General features: G+C 44.7%; 1 protein-coding gene across 3 annotated transcripts in view; it reads left to right on the top strand.

The window, feature by feature from the left end:
- The window catches only part of TRIO (trio Rho guanine nucleotide exchange factor), a 4,034,553-nt gene that overhangs the window by 2,195,551 nt on the left and 1,811,303 nt on the right, over positions 1–27,699 (top strand). For all 3 annotated transcript variants that reach the window (XM_078687660.1, XM_078687659.1, XM_078687661.1), the window contains exon 39: positions 21,177–21,243. In XM_078687660.1, coding sequence (XP_078543786.1) covers positions 21,177–21,243 — 67 coding nt within the window. The remainder of the gene's footprint in view (positions 1–21,176; positions 21,244–27,699) is intronic.

The following is a 27,699-nucleotide window of genomic DNA, read 5'->3' as shown; positions in this document are numbered from 1 at the left end:
CAACTACGCTAAACAAATGGAATAGAATTCATATTGCTTTGCCGTAATTCTTTTGCCCGAATTACCCATGCCCATTTTAAAAACTTGGCCACAGCTATAGCAATTGGGGGGCTAGGGTCTGTGCATAAAATTCTTAATGCTTCTTCATGTCTGCGGGTGCCAATTAGTTTACATATCGGTTTAACCCACATCAGTCTAGGAGCAACATAGAGGGGACAAAAAAAGAGAAGATGACTTATAGACTCTTGTTCGTCCCGGCACCTAGCACATTTATCATTGTCGTTTTCACCTGCCCATTTAGCTGTAAATGACCTTATTGGAAGGGAGCCTACTCTAAGTTGGAAGTAGAGTTAACGGTCATGCTGCTTTTCTATGGCATCCCAATATCGTTCCAGCTTAGAATGGGCCTTAAATTCCAGAAAGCGACCTGTAAGATGTGAAGAAAGACCCTTTGCAGATACTTTAAGATTAACCATATCCCAATATTTTGCCTTCATATTTTTTTTAGAGGGAAATACAGCATTTGCAGGGTCGTCCCAAAGTTCCCTCATTCCCAGGCTAAATAACAAGGACCTTATGGCCTTTAGCCAATGGATTTTATGGGAGGAATCTTTGGCAATTATTTCCTTTAGACCCCCTGCATAATGCTGGAGTTCTTCAGTGGTCCATATCCTACGCCAATACAGAAGCGGGCGTAGGGAAGCAAGGTCTTGGACGGATTTTTTTCCAAGATCCAACATTAATGGTATCAACGGGGTGCTTGACGGAACGGAATGGGTTTTTATATAGAGGAATTAAACCTTTTGAGAAGGATACCTGCCTGCTGGTGATGTTTAAGCACTGCTAAATCTAATTGGCTAGTCCATCCCAGATCTCTCTGGAGAGTAACCCCCAGATAAGTAAAAGCGTCAACCTGCTCTAGCGGGGATTCATTCATATATATCCTCCCTCTAAAAGGTTTAACAAACCCAGGGGGCTTACGGTCAGTAAGGACCATAAATTTTGTTTTTGCTATATTTATTTCCAATCCCCGATCCAGACAAAAATCTTCAAAGTGCTTTAAGGCACCATGAAACCCACTTGGCGTTTTTAAAATTATCAGGGTGTCCTCCGCGAACATGAGGATCGGAACTCGCTCACCAGACATCGCAGGGGCATCGGTCGGGACCAAGGAGCGGAAACTCGCCACCCCGTTCACGAAGAGCGAGAACAAGGTAGGCGCCATAACACAACCTTGCCTCACTCCCCGCTCAACAGGGAAGGGCTCCGTGACCTCTCCCTGGCGACCCCACCGAACCCGAGCGAACGTATCCTCATGTAAGCGAACGATCAGACTCAACAATTCAGGGGCCATCCCTAGCTCGTCCAGAACTCGCACAGTTTGTTCCAGGGAACTAGGTCAAAAGCCGCCCTTAGATCTACGAAAACGGCATATAGGGTACCCTTCTCCAAAACCACAGTGCGCCAATATAGGATGATGAACCGGAAGACCTGGTCTAAAGTACTGGTCTTGGGTCGAAACCCAGCCTGGAGGTGAAGATGTTATCATCATCCATCCAGGTCTGGATTTTCCCCAATACCAACCGGCCCATAATTTTTTGGATGGAGTCGATCAGGCTAATAGGCCTATAATTGCCTGCTAACGACTTGTCCCCTTTTTTGTAAACCAGCACTATTTCTGCGCCTTTCCACGAGTGGGGAACTTCCATCCCTTGAGCTATGGCGTTTGCCAGGTACGTAATATAGAGCCACCATCTATTTTTGTCGTTTAGAAATAGATCAGCGGGAACACAGTCCATACCTGGAGCGCGACCCTCAGTCACTGAATTTAACGCGCTATCAACATCTCTTACAGTGAAGGCGGCTTCCTTATAGAAAGTATGGACGTAAGTCCCCTAACTATTGCCAGCTTCACTACTAGCGTATTGTGGTTTAAAATACTCAACCCATGAGCTTTGAGCAACATTATTATGTGGGCTCTCACGATGCCCACCCCTGTCCCATTTAAAAAGATTCCAAAAAATGTTTTGATTCTTGGAGTCACATGCAGCTTTAAGTTCCTGCCACCTACTCTCTTCCCAAGCTTTTTTAGCAATGAACTGTTTACGCCTATAATTAGTTCTTGCCACCTTTATTTTGCTAAAATCTTTTGTTTTTAATGCTTGAGACAACTCTCCCCTGGCTTGTCGACAAGAGCCATCATACCAACTCTCCATTTTTCGGTTTTGGGCTCTTTTACCTTGGCAAGGTTTACAGAAGTACGTTTTTAATTTGGTGAAGAAGCTATCATGGGCATCCATAAAAGCTTTATGCAAGGGCCCATGCGTTGTATCTACCTCCATAGTAGCTAACACACTTTCCAGACCTAACTCAATGTCTGTCATGATATTCTGCTGCTCTACAACCTGGCACCACTTAAGGTGACGCTCATCATTTGTTATTACTAAGTCAGATGAGATAGGTCCCTTGGACATTTCGTCGACTTTATTTAAGCCCAGGTTGAACACCGCGGCAATGGGATTGTGGTCACTCTCAATACGAGCCATTACCTCCATATCGAGTAGAGTGTACCACAACTTAAGGGGGACAAGTAAATAATCCATATTACTTGCCCTAACACCATTATCGAATGTTTTCTTGGCCATCCTATCTGACAGAGTTCGACCATTGGCAGCCCTCAACTGGTGCCCCATGCAGAGGCCCTTCAGTTGAATTGCAGCCTCTGTCCATTTTCTTATAGGGTTAATATCCAGTTGAGGGACTCCCCATCGACAGTCCTCATCATCTGTTAGGTGCGTATCATCAGGGCCAAATGGCTCGAAAGTGGTGTTAAAGTCTCCTCCATCCAGAGCTGTTACAACCTCAGATCTCCTACCTCCTGGGAGGCCCCTGTCATAAACATTAAATATATCTATTTTTAAGTTTGATGGAAAGCTAAGCCTAACAGTGAGGATATCACTATTTGTTACAGGGAGTAATTGGCTATGGCACTTAAGGCTCTGCCTAACCCAAACCACTAATCCTCCCATAGGACGGCCCAGTTGTTTTTTAACTGCAGGGACAAAAAAATTCAAGTATCCCACTTTAAACACGGGTTCAACCGCCCAAGTCTCCTGTAGTAGACAAATATCAAATGTATCAATAAATTCCATCCAAGCAGGTGAATTAAGTTTAGGCCCCACACCCGCAACATTCCATTAAATAATTGATGTCTGGCATACTGACCCATCAGATCCACAAGTAAATTCACACAACACAGGGGATACCACGTGGACTTGCTATGCGTTACTCTGGATGGCCGATGGAGACACTCTTGTAGCCACCTCTACATTACCAAGACATGAATTGGTTTGCCTGCGACCACCATTCCCATCGTACCTACGTTCCTGGATGGTCACTTGCCCTACCTTCCTGTTTACGTCTTCCCCATTTCCTGAGGCTATGCCACTCAAGACGGGACTTTGGGACACATACCGTCAGTCGCAATCTCCCAACCCCGACAAAGCATCAAACCTGTTGAACAGCATTATATTCCCCAAAGGGAAATGATTAGATACCTTTCCCAATGAAAAAGTATTCCTCTCCATGGAAACGGGAGGGCCATAAGAACAGGATAGGGGAATGCTTGTATCCCCGGGGACCGGTTATTTTGAGGCCAGTCACAGATGTGATTAACACACCTCCAGTCTCTAAAGTTAATAATGACTCAATCCCCTGCCACTGACTTGGAGCTCCTTCCTAACCAGTTCACTCTCCTGGCAAACAACATTTCTGCATGTATGTTAATCGGCAGAGGTCGATACTTATTAAGCCAGAAGGTGCACTTATTTTTGAGGTCAACATATGACTCCCGCTTCTCCTGGACCAAAGGGGGTACCCCCACCACAACTACCACAAATGGGGCTGATTCAGGGGGTAGATCAATGGTAGGTAAGGTAGCCACATTACATGTCGTAGGCAACGATGACGTTTTTTGCAATTTATCTGCCGGTCTGCACCCGACAACCTGGGGCGTCTCTTCACCCACAACTATATTCCCAGCCCCTGTCAATATAGGAGGCGGGGGTGCCGCAAAGGGCGCCACAGTAGCTGACTCAGCAGAGCTGCCCCCCCCCTTACTGCGCCAATACTAGAAGATACGGTAGAACTTTGAACTATTGTTGTTTTCTGCTGACAGATAGGTGCACTGTACAGTAATCCCACCTGCTTTTGGACTGATGCTGGCGAGAGTTCCAGACACACCAGTCTGTATACATTTCATTTACACGGCTGCCCTTTCATGCGGAGTGAGATGACCTTTCACTATGATCGTGCCGGAGCTGGAGCTTGATTCATGAAACAGACATGTACTGTGAGCAAATGCCAAGAAATTAAAACAACTGGACGGCGTGAGTAAACTTTAGCCACTTTAACATCGGGTGCATAAATTGAAAGAGGAAAGAAGAAAAAATGAATTTAAATGAAAACAACCTGAACTCACTAAGACTCTGTATAATACATTCGCATTACCTGTGAAATGCACCATGGGAACTGTATTTTTTAATGCCAGTCACGTGATTTTTTTAAGTTTAAAAAGCACGCAGAAATGCCCTTGCAATTAATAATCCCCACATGTGATCAAGGCAATACATTGCTGAAACTCATAAGGACATGGGGTATCCTTTGCGGTGCTGTGCCTGTGGAAATAAAGCCTGCATCTCCGGTATTGGGCCTCTGTGTGGTGTGTAACGGAAGTAAAATTGACGGGCTGCTCTGTGCCCGTTGTCAGAGGCCACCCTGTAGGGTTGGAGGCTCCTTGCTCGGAGGCATGTTGTTGGATATATATATATATATATATCTGCCATTGATATTCTTCTTCTTACACTCTCACCTCTCTTCGCTGCTGCGTGGTCTGGTCCTATGTCTCTATGTGTTAGGGAGCTTTTCAGTCCTGCACTCGGGATTGCCTTTACCTATGCGGCAGGGTGTCTTTCAGTACACTTAGGTGTACTGTGTTACTGCATCTTCGGAAATAGGGTCCTGTCATGTAGCTCCTGAATATCTTTATATCGTGTTAAGTTAGCATAGGCTCATTTGAGGTTTAAACGCCATTTTTCTTTTTGCAACTTCTGCACACGACACTTAATTGTTGATTTAGCTTTCAACCTAGTAGTTCATCGCGGTTTACATGAGAATAATATGTTATTGCTTTGCTGTCTGCTTTGCTTAATGAACTGTGTCTGTACAGAGAGTGCTGAAGCTTCAAGAACAACACGATACAGAATTGTTGTGAGGTCTGATCTCCACGACTTCATAGTCATAACATAAGTGCAGCCTCTGCCAACTCCGGGCCTGAGGCGGGTTTTATATTGCTTTGCTTGGGGCACAAATAACACACTTGATGCGATTCACATGAAGAGAGAGCTGGTGTATGCTGATGTGATTCCTTCATGCTAGGAAACTAAGGTATGGGCCCGCCCTGATTCAACCCAAAGAGACCTTCTTAGCTAATAATATAATATGTGTGTTAGGGAGGGTGAGAAATAAGTGTTGTTAACTCTTATTCATTTACAGCATGTTACCATGCTGTCACCATTCGCTTTTTATGGATTAGTAACTATGCTGGTAATTTTGCTACTGATAATATGTTTACTTGTATTATCTAAGATACTGCGCCTGAGGAGACGGCATTAGTAAATAAACATTTCAAATGCTCATGTGTTCTTCTTTACTCCATGTTCTGGTTTGTAATGACAGTATAACGAAAGAGTGTTCATGAGTTCCACGTATCCTGAGGTACTGTAAGTTCATGTTCTGGTTTGTCTAAACATTGGGAGTTTGATAAGACCAATGAGACACTGTAGCTAGCTCGGTAAGGGGTAAGTTGGGTACTAAGGTGAGTTTTGGGTCACCCTAATTCGCCGAGGTTCCAATCCTCTGTGCACAGTTCTGTGTGAGAACAGAAACCCTGCGACATGGCGCCCAACGTTTTCGGTGGTCTTATATCATGACACTCGAGTAGTATATCGTTCAAACCTTAACCCCTTCACATCCGTTTCCGGAAAACGGGGTGTCGGTGAAACCTACCTATTTTATGGTAATAGGTCTTTTTCAAGCTTGATTCTTTCTAAAACGGTTTCTTTGAATTACTACCCAGTTGTGCTACAAAGTATTCTTTGTTTTTCCGTAAATTCCAGTGTTATCATGGCGGCGGCGGTGGCAATTGCGCAACATAGTCGAGTAGCGGTGCGCACACATCTACAGACGTACCAAGTCCCGGTGGATGGGATGGCTGTGATTTTAGTGGTGTGTGCTGATCCGGCGTTCCCTTTTGAATTGTTTTACTCTTGGGTTACGTTTCCGGCTGTGGACGCAACTTCTGGTTTGTTCCACTCCTACACGGCCTCCCCTGTACCGGCTGAGTATACACCGTACAGGGCACTGGAAATACCTATTGATCATTGGCAGCATCGAGTTTGGTTTGATGGCACCCTCCCCCACTCTTTATCCGCTGCGAGGTTAGGTCCACTCTCAATTCCAGGTACAAACTGGCCTGCGTTGGGTGGTTTTACCCCGCACCCGAATCACGGGGCTTGTACCCTTGCAGAAATTCGCAGGCTACATGTAGTCTCAATTTCCGTGATTCGTGCATTGGTTCAATACATAGGTCGTCATCTCCCGGGTGGTGCCCCGTGGGGTCCGGCCGTTAAAACGGAACGTGGTGGTTTACGGCTCAATCCAGTTATGGTAAATTCGGTTTTTGGTCAACGCCCTGATAATAAAGATGATTTTCCTTTTTGGCTGGCCGAAAAATTTGACCAACTGGAAGCCGTGTTTCCCAATTCTACTCCTGCTGATAAACATAGAATGTTGACGATTACTTTACCTAAGGATATCACTCCCGAGCTCGTTGACTGTGAAAGTTGGGGTAAGACTTTTGCGGCTGTTTATGCGAGGTGTTTCGGCACCCCATCTATGGCTGTACTGCCTACGATCATAAAACGTGTTCAGGATGATCACGGTCCAGAGGCAGCGGTTGAATTGGGTATGCGCCTGTGTGGTTCTTTTGAGATTGTAAGTGATCTCATACTCTCCAACATCAAGGGAGATGCTGTGAACTTCCAGGTTTTTAATGCACTGGCAGCGTTACCCGATGCCGAAAAGCCCCGCCAGTTGGCGAAGATTGTGGTGGCCGCTTATAAAACTATCGGTCGCACAAGTAAGGGTTTGAAGTACTTCGCGGTTAAGGAGAAGAAACAACCACAAGTGCAATCTGCTGCGGCAGATGTACAACCAAAGTCCAAAAAACAGAATTGGCCTCAGAAACAGAAACAGGGAAAGCAACAGCAGCAAACTCAGGAATCATATCCTGCGTCACAGGTCCCTGCGCCGGCTGAGAAAGTTTATGTTTTGCGCGATCGCGCGATGATTAAATCACCTGATCGATTTCAGGTTTCTGATCAACGCTCTCCTCGTTCCTTTCAGGACTCATCGGCCCCGAAGACCGGTGGAGGAGGAGGCGGATGGGGACGTGGTGGCCAACAAGGACGTGGCCAGCCCCGCCAGACAGAAGGCGCATGGAAGCAGGAAGATTCTACGCCAAAGAGACCGCAGTTTGCGAAAAAGAAAGTCGCGGCCTTAACAGCGCATCGATATGCCACAGATAGTGAGAACGCGTCTTCGGAATCTGACGTGGGCTCTGACCTTGCTGGACAGCGCGGCGGAGATAACCATAGTCAGAGAGGCGCTGCGTCCACTACTGAGGGTGACAGCGACTGATGTGTACGTTGTAATAGAAACAGCGGATACGAGACTTGCTCCCCATGAAAGACTTTATGAAATTGGCCTGTTAATTGAAGGTGACATACAACGTACCGTTAAAGGTGTATTTTGGGAAAATCTGTCTTCTACGTATGATATTTTGCTTTCGGAGGCTGACTGGCCCCCACCTTTTGTGCTCGCAGCGCCGCGAGGGGAGGAGGTAATCCTCCCCAGTTTCGCGAACACTGTCTCGAAAGAGCATGCGCAACATTTTGCAGAAGAGTGGGCTCGGGCTCTCGCGCCGGCTCTGTACCGTAACCAATGTGGTTGGGATAAATTGTCGCCTTGCCACGAAATTCCGTTGCGGTCTCAGCCACAGCCTCAACCGCAATATCCCATTCGGCGTGAAGCAAAATCTTCCGTTGCGGAAATCCTTGAACAATTGGAATATCAGGGAGTTATTGAAACGTGTGTGTCACCGATGAATAATCCCCTTTTTACTGTGAACAAACCTGACGGATCATATCGTTTGGTTTTGGATTACCGGCATTTAAACTCGCATTGCCGTAACTGTGCAGTACAGAATACTCACGGCTCTGCCCTAGTGGATAGTCTTGTGCGAAAGCGTTTCAAGACAACGCTTGACATATCCAACGGTTTTTATGCCCACAGATTGGACAGCTTTAGCGCCCAATGGACCAGTTTTACGAGCGCTGGAGTCCAAAAACAATTCCGGCGTCTTCCGATGGGCTATAAGAATAGTCCTGGTATATTTACCGCTCGCATTGTCTCTATTCTGGAGGCACTCGACCCAGATGCTTGTTCGTATGTGGATGATATATATCTCACAGACGACGATATTTGGGAGCATCTGTGTCGTGTAAATTCTGTTATTTGTAACTTCGCTGACATGGGTTACAAATTTAACTTTGCAAAATCGCACATTGCTGAACACACAGTGTTGTTTTTGGGCTATGAGCTCAACAATGAAGGTAGAGGTTTAGCTCCTCACTTCTTAGAGAAGTGCGCACAGTTGCGCGCTCCGACAACATACATTCCGGAATATGCCCAGCGTATCAAGCCATTGTATGCTTTGATACAACCAACTTTTTCGAAATCATGCTGGCTGCCTGAGCATTCAGCCATTTTGCAATCCTTGCAGGCTGATTTGCTCGCTTCTAAATACTTACTGACTCGTGATAACCAAACCAACCTGGTAATAAGAAAAATTCCTGGGACGGTGGGTTTCACGTACATCACTTTTAATGAAGGAGACACAGTACCTATCGCTTACAAGTCACACTTGTACACTTCGGCTGAATTGCGGTTTCCCACTGTGGAAAAGGTTTTAACAGCTGTACAGATGGCGATTCTTAAAGAACGAGCTCTATCACCGGGGAAACGCATGTTGGTGGTAACACCCTGTCCTCACTTGGAGGCAGTCACGAAAGCCAGTGTACCAAATTCAAAAGCTTTGCACCCTCGGTGGATTCAATGGGCTGCGTCCTTGACGTCCACGGATGTCACGTTTATTTTTGACGCCTCATTACGGTCGCAGGAGTACTTGCAGTATGAATTCGTTCATCCTGCTCCTCTAGCTATGCGGCCCTTGGAGGACTTCCATTGCATCATTTACACTGATGGGTCGGCGCAGGTTGCGCATGGCTCTAAACATGCCTACGTTTCCGCATGCGCCATTGTGGTCGGTGCTATGTTGAACGATGAGTTCATTTCCAGTTAGGTGCACACACTGCCCCTGGGCGATTGCACCGCACAATTGGCAGAGCTTCGTGCTCTTTTACTAGCGTTGGAGTACGCGGATCCAAGTGTTACTACTCTCATTGTCAGTGATTCTTACTACTGTGTCCAGTCTTACAATGAAAACTTGTTCTTTTGGATTCAGAATGAGTTTCGTGATTCCAAGGGTAGCACAATAAAACATAAAATGATCTGGGTTCGAGTGGCGGAACTTAAGGATAAGTTACCACTCGTTTACGTAATTCATACTCTTGGCCACCAGCGCGTGGGAGTTCACGCTGTCGGTAATTCGCGAAATCAGCAGTATCTACATACTTAGTTGCGGCAGTTACTAGATCCAAAACCAAGATTGATAGTGACATCTTGGCGGCAGTTGCTGCCTCTGAGAAGGGAAGTAAACATCCTGCGGGGTTCCCTTCGAAGTACAAATACCACTTAAGTCCCGAAAAGGTTCCTTTTGTGACAATTCCTGATGTTGGGGAACGGCTGATTCCCAACTCGGATCGCAGGGCAGACTTGATTACAGCGGCGCATGAAGGTATGGCGTCTGCGCATGCGGGCGTCTCAGCCACTGTAACTCAATTACAACAACGTTTCTGGTGGCGGGGACTGTACAAACAGACACGTGATTATGTCCTTCTTTGTGACATTTGCCAGCAGATTAAACCTTCAACTGCTACGCGTCCGCCACAGACACAGTTGTACATTTCTAATAAACCACTCGGTTGTGTTTATTTAGATCACTGCGGTCCCTTTTCATCTGATACTGCGTATAAGTACATCTTAGTAGCAGTTGACTCATGCACACGCTTTGTGTGGGTGTGGCCCCATCGCAGCGCTGATTCACGGACTGTCATTAAAGATTTGCGTGTCTTTATAGGGATTTTTGCCTGTGGTACCTTCCATTCAGATCAGGGTCCGGCTCTCGCCTCTAAGGCGTACAAGGATGCCATGACTTCGATGGGGGTCCAAGTCAAGTTTTCGTCTCCGTACAGACCTGAGGGTAACAGTGTAGTGGAGCGAATGAACCGTGATTTAAAGCAATCTTTGACAGCTCGAGTTATAGGCACTGGCAGAAACTGGCTTACCCACCTCAATGGCGTGCAGCGTGCTCTTAATAATCTCCCTAGAAGGTCTCTGGGTGGGCGGACCCCATACGAAATGCTCTTTGGCATCAAGATGTACGTCCCTGACCTTGACGGTCTAGACTGTGTGGTTCGCGCCACTTCCTTTGACGCAGATGAACATTGCAATGTTTTACAGAATCTACAAAAGACCAGAGACAGTCTTGCAAAGGAACATTTGCCCTCCACGTTGGATGATGCGTTGCAGATCCCGGTAGTAGGCTGGCTACCCCAAGTTGGAGAACTGGTTCGAGAGAAGATCGATAACAAGAAAGAATTTGGTCCTTCCTATCGAGCTCCGGTTCCAGTCCTTGGAGTGAAGGGCACAAGAACAGTCATTTTACCACCACTTCCTGGTCGTAAGGAAAACAGGTTTATTTCCATTGACAATGTCAAGATACACAGAGTGGCCGATTCTTCTTAGCATGACACCGGCTGTTTCCTGTCCTTCCATTGTGAGAAATTCAGTTATGCCCACTGCTTCTAATATTGAACCTGAAGTGGCCATCAAGTTACCTGCTATTTCCAGTCCTTTGTTAAATACTTTACCCGGAACTAATAATGATGAGTTAGACTATACTTACCAAGCTGATTTGTCCATGCCTGACCTGCAAGCAGGTTTAGCCACGGAATCCAGATTTTCATTTGACTCTGTTTCCCTTGCCTCAAAGAAACCCTCTCGTTTTGCAGTTTATGCCAGCTTGTTTAAAAAACATTTTTTGATTCCCCCGTGGACATACATCTGGCTGGTCCTTTTTTCAGTTTACCTTTTTATGTCAATTGGTTTTGTGTTTTATTTTTTTCGACTGGTCAATGGACACTATGTCGAGGAAAGAACATGCATTACACATCTAAATGGAACTTTGGGCTCGCTTTCCTCGTCACATTCTACACACAGAGTGAAAAGAGACTTGACTTTGGTTAACATCACAGCATGGCCAGTCCTTGATGGAATTGTGTGAGATGCGGTTAGGTTTCAAATTCATGGCCCAACGGAAGTCGTTAATGTTCCTAATATTCTTAGAGTAAATATGGGGGATGTGGTGAAACAAAACATTCGTTCTGATGACTGGGATGTTAATGCAGTAGAAAGTTTATTTTCTGATTTGCAATACTATGCTGCCTTTAATGCTGAAGATTTATATTTAGAATCTGCTAATTATGGTGATTTATTTTGCTACCAACATTATGGCAATCACTTCTTACACAAAACATCTTCCCGAAGGGATACTGTTAATTTTACACAGTGGGAACATTGCCCAGCGCCTATACAAGGCAGTTCTGAAACATTTCTGAGAAAGTATACCTATTTCACTGATTTTAACCAGTCCAATCCCGAGTCCTTTTATTTTAAATTTCTAAAAAAGCCAATGTCCAAGGTTAGACTTACCGATACTAAATTGTTGTATTCGAAGGCCTTCCTTGATCAATTAGTTACTGGAGGCTACGAGTTATGGAAAGAAACGAGAGCCTGGCAGGTACAAGGCACTGAGGCTTTGCACCGTGCATGTCTCATACCAAATCATATGTTCTTTTTGAATGAAACAATTTCCCAGACCACATGCTTTGGATTGGCTACTTCTAAAAAATTAAACACCCCTACTATCCTAGATTTAGAGGAATATGATGGTTGGAGTAATTTTACTCAGTTGTCGATTAGAGAATTACAGGCCCTACTTCTTAATTCTTCCTTTAACATTTCCAGTATGGATCCAAAAGGTTGGCTGCTTTGGCACCGTAGTGCTGATTCTTGCCAACATCGATTTTTAGGTTTATCTGACGGTTTTAAAACTGTTAGATCAGATCCCCGTTTTGACTTGGTCCACACTGTCACAACTTATTCTGTAGGCAAATTATGTCAAAATTGGCTGAAACATTCAACTTTACCTGCAGTTAAAAGTCACCTTTCCAAACTGAATGCAGACGTGGATTTAAATGATTTCATTAAAGGCCCGGCTAGTGGCAGGTCGAAAAGGTGGATATATGCTGTTTACAATGAAATTTGGAAAACATCACAGATTGAGGCTGCTACACGCCTTAGGGCAATTGATCAGGCAAATCTTGAGAAAGTACTTGCAGTTGTTGACAATAGTATTAACATGCTTTCCTCCCGAATTTACACATTAGATAATATTGTGTCATCCGTTGTGGATATTGTGCATGATGAAGTGTCAATGTTATACCATGGTCAAAATCAATTAAGGTCCATCATGCAATTTGCATGGACCCTTCAGACCCTGAAGAACAGTAAGGTTCCCTAGACGTAGATGAACGTTTCTTCTCTATTTGCCCCGTTTAATTTGACTGACAAACAACGCTTACTTTCAATGCGTGATGCTTCCTTTTCTATGTTACATATTGAAAGGTTAGAATCTTTGCCTTTTTTCGTGGCGGAGGCCACTGCTGCAACGTGGCTTATCCACGGTTTGATAACGCTGCCTTTTGCTTTATATAAATTTACAAATTGTATGAAATATGTACCCATTGGTCGTTATGAACCATTAGGTAGCGGTTTCCTTCATGAAGTCTGGTCACTTCCATACACTTACAGATGCTTAAAAGATGATCAAGAGGTTTATCTGAATGGTGAGGAGTGTACTGAGACACCAGATCATTCATTAATGTGTAGACACATACAGTTACATGGTTCTTGCAACCAACACCGACCGAATTTAGCTTGTGTATTACAAGGCACACCAGTTCCTGCTATCATCCCCACGTTTACTTTATTAGAAAATGGTAGTTATTTGCTTCTGAATAATGAGGACTGTTGTGGGTTAATAAAAGGCATACCTTTTATCGTAACAGTAAGTGAACGTGTTATTTGCTGCAGAAATGTTCTGTATCCTCCCACACATGAACATAGGGAGTATTCCATCTGGCCCCAGATACCAACCTTGAGAGCAGAATTCAGCGGCATGGCAAGAATAAGGGCTCTTTTGTCCCAGAAAGAGGTGGCCTTGAGTTCGGCTCGTGAAACTTTCGTGCTTCACATAGCCAACACCCGTACAGAGGTTCAGGCCCTTCTGAATACTGAATACTGATTTGCCTTTGCATTTCAGTGAGATGGTTCGTACTATCTTTAACGCGTCCTCCACAAAGGGCCTAGCACATTTTTTTTAAAACTGTTAGCAGTGGTCTCGTGACTTCCTTTGAAAAGATTTTTGGAGTCATCCCTGCTTTCTTTCATTCTATCTTTTCTACTTTATTTGGTGGATTCCCAGTTTTACTTGCGTTAGCTGCGGGCGCTCTAGTGGTGTTTTGCTTCTTTAAATATGGATGTCCTTCCTGTGCAAGGTCCCGCCCAGCAGCTTCTGACGCTGTTCCGCAACCAGATGCTTGAATATTATGGCACACTACCGTTGGCGATATTGAGCACGGCATATGGATTATCGTTTCGATTCTCCTACTTCACCTGTGTCCAGCCTGTGTTTCACTGCTTGACCTGTGATTTCGATTGGGCCATTGATTTGTTTCTCTGCGGACCGGTTTCTCCTGACGTCGACTTTAATCAGCTGATGAGTCCTATCATTACTTACGAGTTGGTTTGTCCTGGCGAAAGGATTATGGCCTTAGCAGTGATGCATGGACTAATGGGTCCCTGGATATACTGGCGGCTGCACAGGATTTCTTGGAACTGAGCTTTCTTGAAAACCCACCGAGCTGTCCTCTGATGGTAATAGAGGATCCGGTGCTGGGAGAGCACGTATGTTCTTTTCCACTTTTAAGTTGGATGGCTGAACTGTTTTCGGATGAAGACGGTGATTTCCTATTGGAGGCTGTTGCAGCTTATTTTGCATACACAGTTATGTCCTAGACCTTTTCGTGTTTGACATGCTGAGTATTAGCATATCATTGACGTTTATTGATTTATCTGTCAAGTTTTTTTTATTATTCGCTTGCCTATTGGCTTGAGCCACTATAGACTTTTGGGCTATTTTTTAGCATTAAATTTTATTACAAATTTTTCAACTTTTTTAATGTTTCCTTTGAGAACCAGGCTCATATAATGTTGCACTCTGCTCTCATGGGATGGCACTTCTGTTATTTTATTTAGTCCGTTCTCGGATCATGGGGGGGTGTCATGTAGCTCCTGAATATCTTTATATCGTGTTAAGTTAGCATAGGCTCATTTGAGGTTTAAACGCCATTTTTCTTTTTGCAACTTCTGCACACGACACTTAATTGTTGATTTAGCTTTCAACCTAGTAGTTCATCGCCGTTTACATGAGAATAATATGTTATTGCTTTGCTATCTGCTTTGCTTAATGAACTGTGTCTGTACAGAGAGTGCTGAAGCTTCAAGAACAACACGATACAGAATTGTTGTGAGGTCTGATCTCCACGACTTCATAGTCATAACATAAGTGCAGCCTCTGCCAACTCCGGGCTTGAGGCGGGTTTTATATTGCTTTGCTTGGGGCACAAATAACACACTTGATGCGATTCACATGAAGAGAGAGCTGGTGTATGCTGATGTGATTCCTTCATGCTAGGAAACTAAGGTATGGGCCCGCCCTGATTCAACCCAAAGAGACCTTCTTAGCTAATAATATAATATGTGTGTTAGGGAGGGTGAGAAATAAGTGTTTATTTATTTATTTATTTGTGTATTTTATAAAGCGCACAGCGACCCCAACGGGGCATCCCGGCGCTAAGTGTTGTTAACTCTTATTCATTTACAGCATGTTACCATGCTGTCACCATTCGCTTTTTATGGATTAGTAACTATGCTGGTAATTTTGCTACTGATAATATGTTTACTTGTATTATCTAAGATACTGCGCCTGAGGAGACGGCATTAGTAAATAAACATTTCAAATGCTCATGTGTTCTTCTTTACTCCATGTTCTGGTTTGTAATGACAGTATAACGAAAGAGTGTTCATGAGTTCCACGTATCCTGAGGTACTGTAAGTTCATGTTCTGGTTTGTCTAAACATTGGGAGTTTGATAAGACCAATGAGACACTGTAGCTAGCTCGGTAAGGGGTAAGTTGGGTACTAAGGTGAGTTTTGGGTCACCCTAATTCGCCGAGGTTCCAATCCTCTGTGCACAGTTCTGTGTGAGAACAGAAACCCTGCGACAGTCCCTTATGCGTCCCACTCCATCGGGTGGTTCCTCAGCTTTACACTATTCTCCTCTTGGTGTTCAGATACTGAACGATACCTCTCTTTCTGGATGAGGGTTGCTTTTCACTCCCAGTCGGGGGATGTTGTCTAGAATTCTGAGATTCTTTCCTACATTTATACAGCAATTGGCACTCTGGTACCTCTGCTGCCACTTCTTTTGGATGTGACCCTTTCATTAGGTATCACCCTATACTAAATCGACTGTGCCTGTGGGACAGCTCTTCTGATATCAGTCGTCCTAGGGTCTGCACATGCATATCTGTATTTCGTGACTTAGTTCTCACCTTAGTCTTCGAGCTGCCTGGTTGGCCAGTCCTACGCTTATTTTGGCTACGCCACCTTATTGTCTCGGTGGCTGTCTGCTCTGTGCATATTTCAGTGGTGGCCCGATTTAGTGTGCTTCGGATTGTTACTGTTCTCCCCTGTCCTCCCTTTGCTGACTGGGTGTGCACTTGGCGTGTTTCTTGTTCCTGCCTGTACTTCTATAACCGTGCTAAGTGCCTCCCTCTTGCCCTTTGGTTCCGGGCTGTAGCCTCTCCGGCTTTCCTTCCGTGGGCTAGCCTGGTAGGCTCTGGTTGCATCTTTTCATGTTTTCCTCAGCTTGGTTGGTGTCCACAGGGTAAATGTAAATGTAAATGTAAATGTACAGGAATTTATATAGCGCAAATCACCAAGCGGTTTCTAAGCGCTTGCTTAGGGAACCCGTCCTGGTATTCCCCTGTGAGATAACCCCGGCAGGGTATCCGCAAGGTGAAAGCCAGGCATCCCGCCGCGAGGGGCCGTTGTGGAGATTAAGCAAGCTATTGCCCAGAGTCGCAGAGTGTGAACCCGTGAATCGAGTAGGCACCGGAGCGAGAATTGTCAAGTCCATGGCCGTTTTAGGACTCAAGACCCCGCCGAGCCGGGAATTGAACCCTGGTCCCGGGCTGTCCTCTGCTTCCAGGTCTGCCTCCTCTAACCAGTGAGCCACACTTCTCCAGGGTGTGCCATTAAGCTGAAAGTGGTCCTTCTTCCTTCGTCGTTTGGAATCTCTCTTTCTTTCTTTTGTTCTGGTATATGGCTGGTGCTGTTTCTCTGTCTCATACTTGTACGGGTATGGTGTAGCTCCAGTCTGGCATTTTTGGGATGCCTTGCCTCCCGTTATCTTTGCTCTTCCGAGCTACTTGGGTTGCTGTCTGGCTGTCTTGCTGCAGCCTTCCCCATTGTCCGTCACTCTGTTGGCTAAGTGCTTGGGCACTTCCTGTTGTTCTGTCGCAGGCCCACCTCCCCTTTGGGTTATGGCTGTGGTATCTATTCTAAGAATCTGCAGATAGATATCTCTATCAGATGTATGATTTACTTACCTTCGGTAACAATGTATCTGGTAGATATGTTGTCTAGCTGCAGATTCCTTAATGCCCATCCATCCTCCCCGTTCTACGAGAACTTTGCCAGGTGGGCTTCTCCACTTGCCTCCTTTCAGTTGCCATTGGTTTTCTTTCAAGGGTGCTCACATAGTTGTGCCCCTTTGGGAATTATCATATGCGGCTGACTCCCTCCAAGGGGCTTCTTCCTGTAAAGATGGTGCCTTTCATTCACTGTCATCAAGAGATTCTTCTTCTTATTATTATTATTCTCCTGCTGCCTTGCTTTCCTCCCGCCTTTTCCATTGACTAAGGGCTCTTGTCTCCTACATAGTCGTCTTCTTTAAAGACCTGTTAAGCTCTATTTCAGGATTCCATTATTATAAGATAAGTGCCGGTCTTTTCATATCTTCTTGCAGTAATTGCTGTTCTTTCTGTGTTCCATCCTTGTTGGACAGCACAGTTCTACATGGTAATAACAGTCTATTTTTGTCTGTTGAGATGTTCTTTCCTTGTTGCTCGCACTTTAGGAAAGGTCTACGCTTCGCTTTGCCGGGTTCATGCTCACAGCCTTGTTCCACTTTCGCTTTTCGCTTGTATGTAGACAGTGTCTGATACTGTCTTTTACGATGGTGTTTTGCAGCATCCGCATCCGTCTTCTTTATTTCATGGATTTTTCATTCTTTCACAGTTTTTGTTGGTGGCTCCACGTTGTGCCGTGGAAAAGTTTCTCAAAAGAAAACGGACGTCAGTGCTCCGGTAGGGATTTATATGACCTCGCTGATGTCACGTACGTGGATGATGTCAGGGCGGGGTCGTGTGGCGCCATCCCCCGGCACGCAGAGGTGCTGCTGCAAAAAAAAATTGCGGATCCAGTCTGACACCTGGGGATATTCTAAGTTAAGGAATCTGCAGCTAGACAACGTCAGTACCAGATACATTGTTACCGAAGGAAAGTTACTCATACATCAGCCTTCTTAGTGGCTATTACATCGGCCCGGAGGGTGAGTGAGTTGTAGGCGTTATCCAGCTCGCCTCCTTATCTTATGTCTTTTCCGGGCAAAGTGGTGCTTTTCACCAGGGCATCCTTTTTGCCAAATGTTAAGACACCATTCCATCTGGGTCAGCCCATCGCTTTGCTCTCCTTCTTTGATCCCTCAAAGGAAGAAAAGCGTGTCCGAAAAGCGTTGTTGTTCTACCTTGACCACACAAAAGAGTTCTGTGTGGATAACTAACTCTTTGTGGGGTAAGTGGGCGCAAACAAAGGAAGGGCAGTGCAGAAAAGGACCATCTCCCGCTGGATTATTCTCTGCATCAAGATTTGTTATGCCTTGGCAAAGAAGCAGCCCCCTGAGGGATTAAGAGCCCATTCCATCAGTGGAAAGGCTGCGACTACTGCCTTGGCCTGAGTGTCTCAGTCCAAGACATCTGTGGGAATCTTTGCACACATTCGCGAAACATTACTGCCTTGATGTGCAAGTACGCAGGGACTGACATTTTGCCTGTTCAGTCCTGCAAACCTATTTAGTCTAGGATATAAGTCTGCAACCCACCGCCTGGATGGAATGGCGCAGGTATCTGATTCAAAGATAAGGAATCTGCAACTAGAAGTCTCTATCAGGTGAACAAGTTGCATACTTTCGGTAACGCATTATCTGGGTGAGACTCTGTATAGCTGCAGATTCCTTACAGCCCCACCCATGCCTCCCCGCTTTGCGTACTAATTTTGTAAGGATAGGGTTATTCCGCTTTTCAGGGCCCTGGTTTTGCACGCGATTACATCAGTTACTTCGTGGCTCTGCACTTGTGCTGTGGAAAATACAAACAACACTGACTTCCGCTCATCTGGGTGGTGCCTATGTAGGCACCATGACGTCCTAACCGACGCTACGGAAGGCATCACGCGGAGCCGAATGGAGCCACCCAACGTCGCGCGCAAGGGGTATTGCTCAGCAAAGGTTTCCAATCCAGCCTGACGCCTGGGAAATTCAAAGTTAAGGAATCTGCAGCTAGATAGAGTCTCTACCAGATAATGTGCTACCGAAGGTAAGTAACTTGTTTTTAGTCAGTGATTTTGCTTGGATTGGTGTAAATCTGTTCAGTAGTTTTCCAGAAATTAGAATTTCAAATGCGCTCTGTTTTGTGCAAGAAGCGGTTACATTTTAGAGCTATCCTAACTGCTAATTCACAGAGTTCAGTCAACACGATTTTGCAGACCTCTGTAAACCTATAAGTAAAAATAAAAAAATCTTAAATCGGATTGGACAAGTCTGCTTTTTCTCACTTTGTTGCATCAACCAAAAGTTGGGACCACAGAACCAAATCAATTTATTGACCATCCACAAGTTCAGCATTGTGTTGCAGCTGCCATTACAGTACATGGTAACACCGAAAAGGAAAGGCCACATAAGTGGCTGAGGTAAGTACACCATGAACCCCAGTGCCCAGGAATCCTGTATGGTGCCTATAAACCCAGGACTAGCCTCATAGGGACGAAAGACCTCAAACCCACAGCATGCTTCATGGAGCATATTGGCCTATTTCCACAATTTCCGACCCTTTAAGCAGTTATAGTGAAGAAACTAACTCGTGCCCCTTAAAGGCAGCCCTCTCTGGGCTGCTTTTGGCCTCTGGGACCCCATCCCCCGGGGCCCAATGCATTTTATAACGAGAGGGGGGGATGTGGACCCCCTCCCTGAGAGCCCATCCTCTGGGGTCCGGCACTATATTTAATGGGGAGGGGAGCATACAGGCACCCTCCCTGCTTAAATGTTAGCCCCAGGAACCCAATACACCAGGGCTGGGCATGTGTCCCCCTCCTTGGGCCAATTTTGGCCCTGGACCAGAACATATTTTTAGGGAGGGAGAGGTTGGCCCCCTCGGGACCCCAGCGGTCCTGCACTATATGAGGGAGTGGGGCATGCAACCCCCCTCCCTCGGCTGATTTGGGCCCCTGGGACTCCAACATCCGAGGTCTGGCCATATTCTAAAGGTGAAAGGGAGCATGTATCCCCCTCACAAGGCCATTTATCGCCCTGGGTACCCCATCCCCTAGGACCCACCAGCTTTTAAAATGGGAAGGGGTAACCAGCCCTTCTCCCTGGCCTGATTTCTACCCCAGGGTCCCCATATTTATGAATACACCCAAGGCCTGGCCCACCATAGGTGCATAAAAAAAAGTGTGGGAGGCCGCTTTTTGAAACAAGAATATTTGCTGTGGATCCTCCTTGAATTTGCAGCAAAAGTTTACCAAAAAAACGTTTTTGACCCTAAGCGGATTCCCTGTGGAACCCCACCTCCTGGCCTTGGGAGCCTAAGAGGTCAGGGTATGACTACCCTGCCTCCTTGTGATTTTTTTGTTGTGTTTCTATTTTTGGGACTCAGGCTGATTCCAGAGTCCCAGGATGGCTGTCAACACTTCATGAAGATTTGTCAAACCGCACTAAAATTATTAGCAAAACGAAAAGCGCTTTTCCTATGGAAGCTAGGTCCTAACTATAACTACCTACTGGCGACCATCAATAGGTAATATGGACATGTATATCTTCAAGGTATTTATGCCTACCCTCTGCTGAAGCAGTGTCCCGAAAAAAGAGTGGAGAGGGGTGTATAGATTGTAATTTGATCCTGGTGGGCATGCCTCAAAGAATATTTGTAATAATATTCAGTGTCTGAACATGTGTTTTAGTTCACGAAATGAGTAAATCGGATGAATTAATAATGACTTTTTTCTCCTCCTTAATTGCTTGTTTCTGACTTCGTACTCCCAAGCTATTTCTATTTATTGATTATTTATCCATGCCTTTCGGGGCTTCGTTGACCACACAACCACTCAGGTTAGGTTTTATATTTTTCTTTCCAAATAGCAATATGTACGGTTCACCGTTAATGATGACTGTCTAAACTGTCTTTGTATTTCATGTTTATTTTATATTTTTAATAGCTATCCCTAGTTCTACTCATATGTGCTGAAATGTAATACCGTTTGCCAATAGTAATCTCAATGTAGAAATAACGTGTGGAGTACCTTGATTACTACAGAGGAACAGGTTGTGATTGTCTAATTTTTCTTCTCTTTAGCTATGTTCTGCAGGAATTGGTTGAGACAGAACGAGACTACATCCGTGATTTGGGTTTTGTTGTAGAGGTACATTTATTTTTTTGTTTTATTGTATGAGAACCAACTCCTGCATTCTTTCTGCTGCTTTAATTTGGAATGAAAGTTTGCGAAATAAACAATGTAAACATCGGTGGGCTCTATTTCTATTATGCATTTCATTTAAACAGTTAGAATCGCAACAAAGAAATTTATTAATTTACTTTCATTTGAAGCATCTGATGCTGTGTAACTATATCTTAAGAATTTCTTGATGCTATTATTTTGACTGTATCTTCTATGTCATTGGCACTGCCAATAAGGAACAATTTGTTTGAAACGTTTGCATAGCCAAGATTCATACGTTTACTCTGGTTCATTCTTTATAGCCTTTTATTGAAATGCAAAAATGGAAAATAGTTACACAGGGAAAAATGCTATTTAAATATTAGTAAAATTGTTTTTTCTTTGATACCAATTTAATGTTTTTGTGAAGTTACTGCTCAAATGGGTTTTATTAGAGCTTGTCTATGGTAGAGCAAGATTTAAAAGCTCCTAAACTGAACCTAAAGCTTAAGTAGTCCTCAATACTGGACATCGCTGTTGTGATCTTAGAAGATTACTCAATCCTCAAGCTAGACCATACCACATTGCATGGAGGAGGCCTTGCTAATAGCTTTAAATCACCATTTCAGCTATGTAATTTCTTTTCTATCTCTTCATTATGTGAGTGTCTTATATTTCTCCTAGGGTATCAGGAGCCTCAAGGGCACTTATGTATCAATCCTGTCCCCAACCATAACATTCACTCTAATCTTATTGAGGCTATTACTCCTTATGCCCTAAACTTTTCCAATTTAACCACCATGGCAGACTTAAGTTATCTCTAAGACCCTTATCGCCAATCTAGCTGCAATTAAGCTTACTAGCTGTCCAAGCCCTCTACCCACTCAGCCGGTCACATTCTCAACCATGCCTTTTCTAATTTTCCTGAGCTCAATGTGGCAAGTCCTCTAATTCTCGAATGGTCAGCTAACGTAATGGTGCCTCCTTGAGGGCGGGCCAGCCGCCATGCCATGGGCAGTTCGGTGCTCGAGCTCTTCTCTAGCCCATGAGTACCTGGCCTCTACTGGCTGCAACACCCGGCATATATGGCATATATAGCAATCCTGGATGCCCCCACAGAGCTGGAGAGTCGGGGACAACAGCAGGTGCATGGAGGATCTGGATTTGCTTCATTGGCCAAGGAGACACTCGTTCTGAGGTCACACCCAAAATGGCGGCTTCGTAGTTGAGCTTGGACTGCGGAGCTTGCTGAACATGCATGTGGAGAGGATGCAATCTAAGTGGTAATCTCGACCTCTGTGCTCCACGATGGTATGGCAGTGACGGGGGTGCCCCCCCACTACCCCCTTCATTTCTCGGAAGAGGGGGCCCTCTAGATCGGACTTCCCCTCATACTATGTAGTACATCACATTCAGTCACAGCACCAGCTGCAGGGGAGGCAGTAAATGGTAGGCCCACTCATGGAACGTCAACGGCCTCCGCCCAAAACTTCAATCCCCGGACGTGATAAACTTTTAAAAAAATCACGAGGTTATATTACTGCAGGAAACATGGTCTCTGGTTAGCCTTCCATTAGAAGGATATCTGGAGTATAGAACACCCGCTCTGAGGCTGCACAAGTCCGGTCGACCTAGTGGTGGCCTCTCAATTTACATTTCAACTAAGTTAAATGTTAACACAACACAACTGACATTTGAAGAAGACTGGATTTCTGGCGTACTGATTAACAACTCCACACAGACCGAGCAACTGATTCTGATCAATATTTATATTTCACCAAGCGCCAGTGAGAAAAAACGTAGTTTAACCATCTAATCCAGGTTCTGTGTAACATACAAAGTAACTACAAAAGACCAGCCTGCATAGTATCCGGTGACTACAACACAAATCTCTTTCAAGAAGTCCCGGAAGAGTATGACGTACCCGAGCCATATACCCTGGAACAAATAAAACCTGCTGGCAATAAATACAGTAAACTAGGCGAATACATGGTGCTACAACTCATCGCTCTGGGTTACACAAACTTAAATGGTCGCTTCCCAAAGGACAATCCTCCCAATTGGACAAGATCAAACAGTTAAACCCATTCGTTTCTAGATTACACCATTTGTAGCAAGGAAATCCTCTCTTTTATCGAGAATTACACCATAGCTGTTCGAGGAGACAGTGACCACCGCCCCCAAGTGACTACCCTGTCATTTCATCTAATACATCACGCCACGACCAACCAGACTACAGAAGGTATCCACACTGAAAATCTTAAAAGGTTGAAATGGACTGATTCAACCATACCAGCAATAATGAGCCAATGTAAAGCCCAGCAAGAGTATCGACACACCTCGGCCCATTACATCATGGGATGTCTTCTCCCGGGCACTGCTCAAGAAATTTCCACGTATCACACAAAAAACTGAAAAAGGAAATCAGGCAAAAACAACTGGCGAAATCAGGAAATTAAAATCAGCACGTAACAGTGCCTTAAGACAGGCACGCAGGTTCCCAGGGGAAGACTATAATTTAAACAATTTCAAGCAAGCTCAAAAAGCACTCCGAAATGCAATATTCATCGAGAAAAAGAAACGATCTGAGCAGTTCTGGCTAAAACTGATACATGCAAGTAAAAATGATAATTCAAAGCCCTTTTGGTCACTTGTTAATTCTAAAATACACAAACAAGGAGGACAAAGCAGCGCTAACATCTCTGAAACTGAATGGGTATCCTACCTAATAACTCATTTTGATGAACCAGAAAAAGATGCCCTATTGGTTAGACCACCAGTCATGGCTCTACAACCCAAAATAAGCCAATTAACAGGCATAATAGATGTGAAGACACCAGGAACCTACGCCGAATTACACACAAGGGCACCAACGACAACCAATATGAAATCTCTGCCTCAGCCCATTGAAACAACACAAAGTGCTCCGATAACCTCAGAAATTATCACGGAAAAAATTGCCCGTATTATAACAGAGGGCCGCTCAGACGGAGCGCCAGGGCCAAACGGTCTACCCCAGTCTCTGTTCAAACAGAACATAGAATTCTGGGCAAATAAGTTGGCAACTCTTTTTTTTTTCTATTGCCGGATTAACTCGGTTATACCGGAATCATGGCAAGGAGCTATCATACATCCAATATACAAAGGCGGCAAGAGATCGGACCCAAAAAACTACAGGATGATCACCTTACTGGACGTGGAATCGAAATATTTTTCTAAATTGCTCCTTCAAGACCTGGCGTCCTGGGCTGCAAAAAACCACCTCATTCCCTTCAACCAGACAGGATTTGTGCAAAAATCAGGTACCATAACAAACCTGCTTGCAATCTCTGTCCTGCTAGATAAAGTGTCCACCTCAAACCTGATGCATGGCTGTTTTGTCGATTTTAAGGCCGCCTTCGACCGCGTTCCAGGAAGCAGATTATGGCTCAAACTGCAGAAATGAGGGATTCCACCAACGTTACTACAAGCCATAATCACGTTACATTCCAACACATGGATTCGTATAAAACTTGGGGATGGATCACATATTTCAAGAAAAATACAAACAACCCGCGGAGTAAAGCAGGGGTGCGTGCTGGTGCCCCTACTTTTCAACCTCTTTATTTCCGATCTGTCAAAGTTACTTGACAAAGTTAACTCTCATCCTCCAAAACTGGCTGGGACAAGAGTCAGTAACCTACTGTACGCGGACGATCTGGTTTTGCTTAGTCACACCAGGGTGGGCCTGCAGAACCTACTTGATCAGCTGTCCTTATACACCATCGAGAATGATCTGGACCTGAATCTAACGAAGACAAGGGCAATCACATTCGGACAAAGGAAATATCAAGGCGGCGGTTGGCAATACAATGGCAAAAACGTGGACAGAGCCCCTTCCTATAAGTATTTGGGGGTTCACCTGGACAGAAGGGGAACATTCTCTAAACATAGACGAGGTAGAAGCTAAAGCCCTGACAATCCAAGTGGCTTTTAAGACCCTTGCAAGACATCTGTCAGGTCCTAGTCTAACCCCACTTATAACTGTAATGAAGGCAAAAATCATCAATTTTCTCACCTACAGCCAGGAGATCATGCAAGGGAAAGACAACAGCCATGTGAATAAAATAATAACAAGAATATTCAAACAGGTTTTGGGCCTACCTAAATCCTCCTCCCCCGCTCAAGTACGTCTTGAATTTGGTCTCCAAGATCACCAAGCAATAGGGCGTGGAGCGTACATGAGGCTGTGCAACAAGCTGCGTAGCTCCAGAGAGGGAAGTCTGGAGGCTCGTTTATGGCTGGAAATCTCAGCTGGTCAAATCGGCAGCTCACATCGGCGCTACTTGCAGGATTCCTTACAACTCCTCAATACAGAAGAAATCTGGACCTCTAAACCAACGCAGCAGGTACTTAAAACCCATATCAAAAGAAACGTCCGTCTCTGGTCCTTCCACTCGGACAGAGCCCAACTGGTTCAACGTAAGCACGCCTGGACAATTGTATCAGGATTCAAGCCAGGGATTATGGGACCACATCTGTCATGTACCTATTCAGTGCTGTGGAAAAAAAGATTTTTGGCCCTCAGAATGGGTGAACGGCCATTTCTGTATCACCTGCCAGATGGCGATGTGCAAATCCAAATGTAACGTGCAGAGGCTGTGGGTGCAGTACAGAAACATTCGAGCATGTGGTTTGTCTTTGTCCTGCAGCTCATGACGACCGAAGGAAATTGTTAAAGAGCGAATGGAACAAACTTGGTATTCGTAAACACGCCGTCAGGCTATTCTTGCATCAATGAACCCGGATAATCCACAGCTTAACATCAGGTTCATCAAGTTTGTTACAGGAACAGAAAGAAAATTTACAAACAGTAAGTCCCCATCAGTCACCAACGGTTAACCATCAAAAAACAGAGGAAGCCCTGCGCCCATGCTGTACCCTTTCTGATGTGCATAGTCCTCTGTACTACACAAGAATAGCTGACAATGGCCCCAGCGCACGGGTTGACCTGTTTTTCCTGTGCACTCCTGGAACCCTTTGAAACACTGTATGCAGGGGGTTCACTATATAAATGTATTGTAACCCCAGGATCATCACCACAAACACCGAACTATATTATCAAAGTTATTAATTGTTGCCTCTTAATAGCAAATGCCTGACTGTGGTTCGAGTAGATGGAAAAACTAGTTGGATAATCAAGGTTTACAACTACTTTTATAAATAGGTTTTTAGGACTTTAAAACGTTTTCTGATGAATTTTATATTCCATTCCCATCATGATGGTACAAATGTAAATATTTTAATAACTATTTATGACATATGTTTTATAATGCTTGCATGTTCACCATTGTAATGATTTTTATTAATCAAACAATAAAGTTACTCACTACTAGTGGTAGGCCCACTCCTGCATAACAGGACCTTTGGTCTCGAGGTAGGAGCGTTGGGGTCCCTTTTTGATGCTGGCGACCCATCCTCCCTTCTTGTTCCAGCCCTGGGTGTTCCGCAGAATATTTCGCTCTCCTGATCTCTATCCAGTCTCACTGATGCTTTAATCAATGCTTTGCTGCCCAAGAGACGCTTGACTTGATGGGCCCTGGAGCTACTGTGGCCCCTGGAGCATGCCTCAGGGAGCCCCCCTTGGCGACGGCTGGCAAGGGGTACAATGGTGGCCTGGGGTGACCATTTTCTGACTGAAGGGACCTCTGGATACTCAGGTGAGTGGACGCTGTGGCCCCGGGGACATTTTGAGTGCTGGCATGGCATTTGTGGATCCCCTTGCACCCATCTTTTTTCTTACCTAATTTTCTAAGGGTGGTTCTGCCGTCCCATGGAGGGTCTTTGAATCTTAGTGTGCCCCCTGATGTTGTGATCATTGATAACATTGAGGATAGAGGTTTCTGTAAAAATCATTTATGTAGCTAAAATTATTAATCACCACATCTGCAACAAAGGGAGGACAAGTAAGTTGATTGCATATGCACAAAATAAAACAGCTGGGAGAGTGACCGCACCATAAGAGAATCACAAGTCAGTCTCCAATTATTCCTGATGCGAGTCAATTCTTATAATACTATTTTTGGCAAACAGCCAGAACTCCAATACAAACGTTACAATAGAAAAATCTTAGTGCTTTTCTGTTTTTTCCCACCCACTCAGCTAGTTCATAATCACTCACTTTATCAGAGTGCAGCTTTCCTGTTTTCGTGACTCTAGCAGTCTTCAACCTATACAAATCTAAGTTTGGAACATCCTCTGCTGCTCTGAGTTTCCTGCGAAATATCCAAGTCAGGAAGTTTCCCAGAAACACACATTGTGTAGTAGGAAAAAAACACTTAAAAGTCAGACCGCATTTAGACCTTTTTCAAAGCAGACTGTAGATTATTTACCAGATAAATGTGCAACTTATACATGTACTTTAACCACACATTTAAACAGCGTCATAAAAAATGGCCTTCT

Source organism: Lissotriton helveticus, chromosome 4_1, assembly GCF_964261635.1.
Source record: "Lissotriton helveticus chromosome 4_1, aLisHel1.1, whole genome shotgun sequence".
Classification (NCBI taxonomy): Eukaryota; Metazoa; Chordata; class Amphibia; order Caudata; family Salamandridae; genus Lissotriton; species Lissotriton helveticus.
Note: the sequence above shows the minus strand (reverse complement) of the source record. Positions and strands in the feature narration are given on the sequence as shown.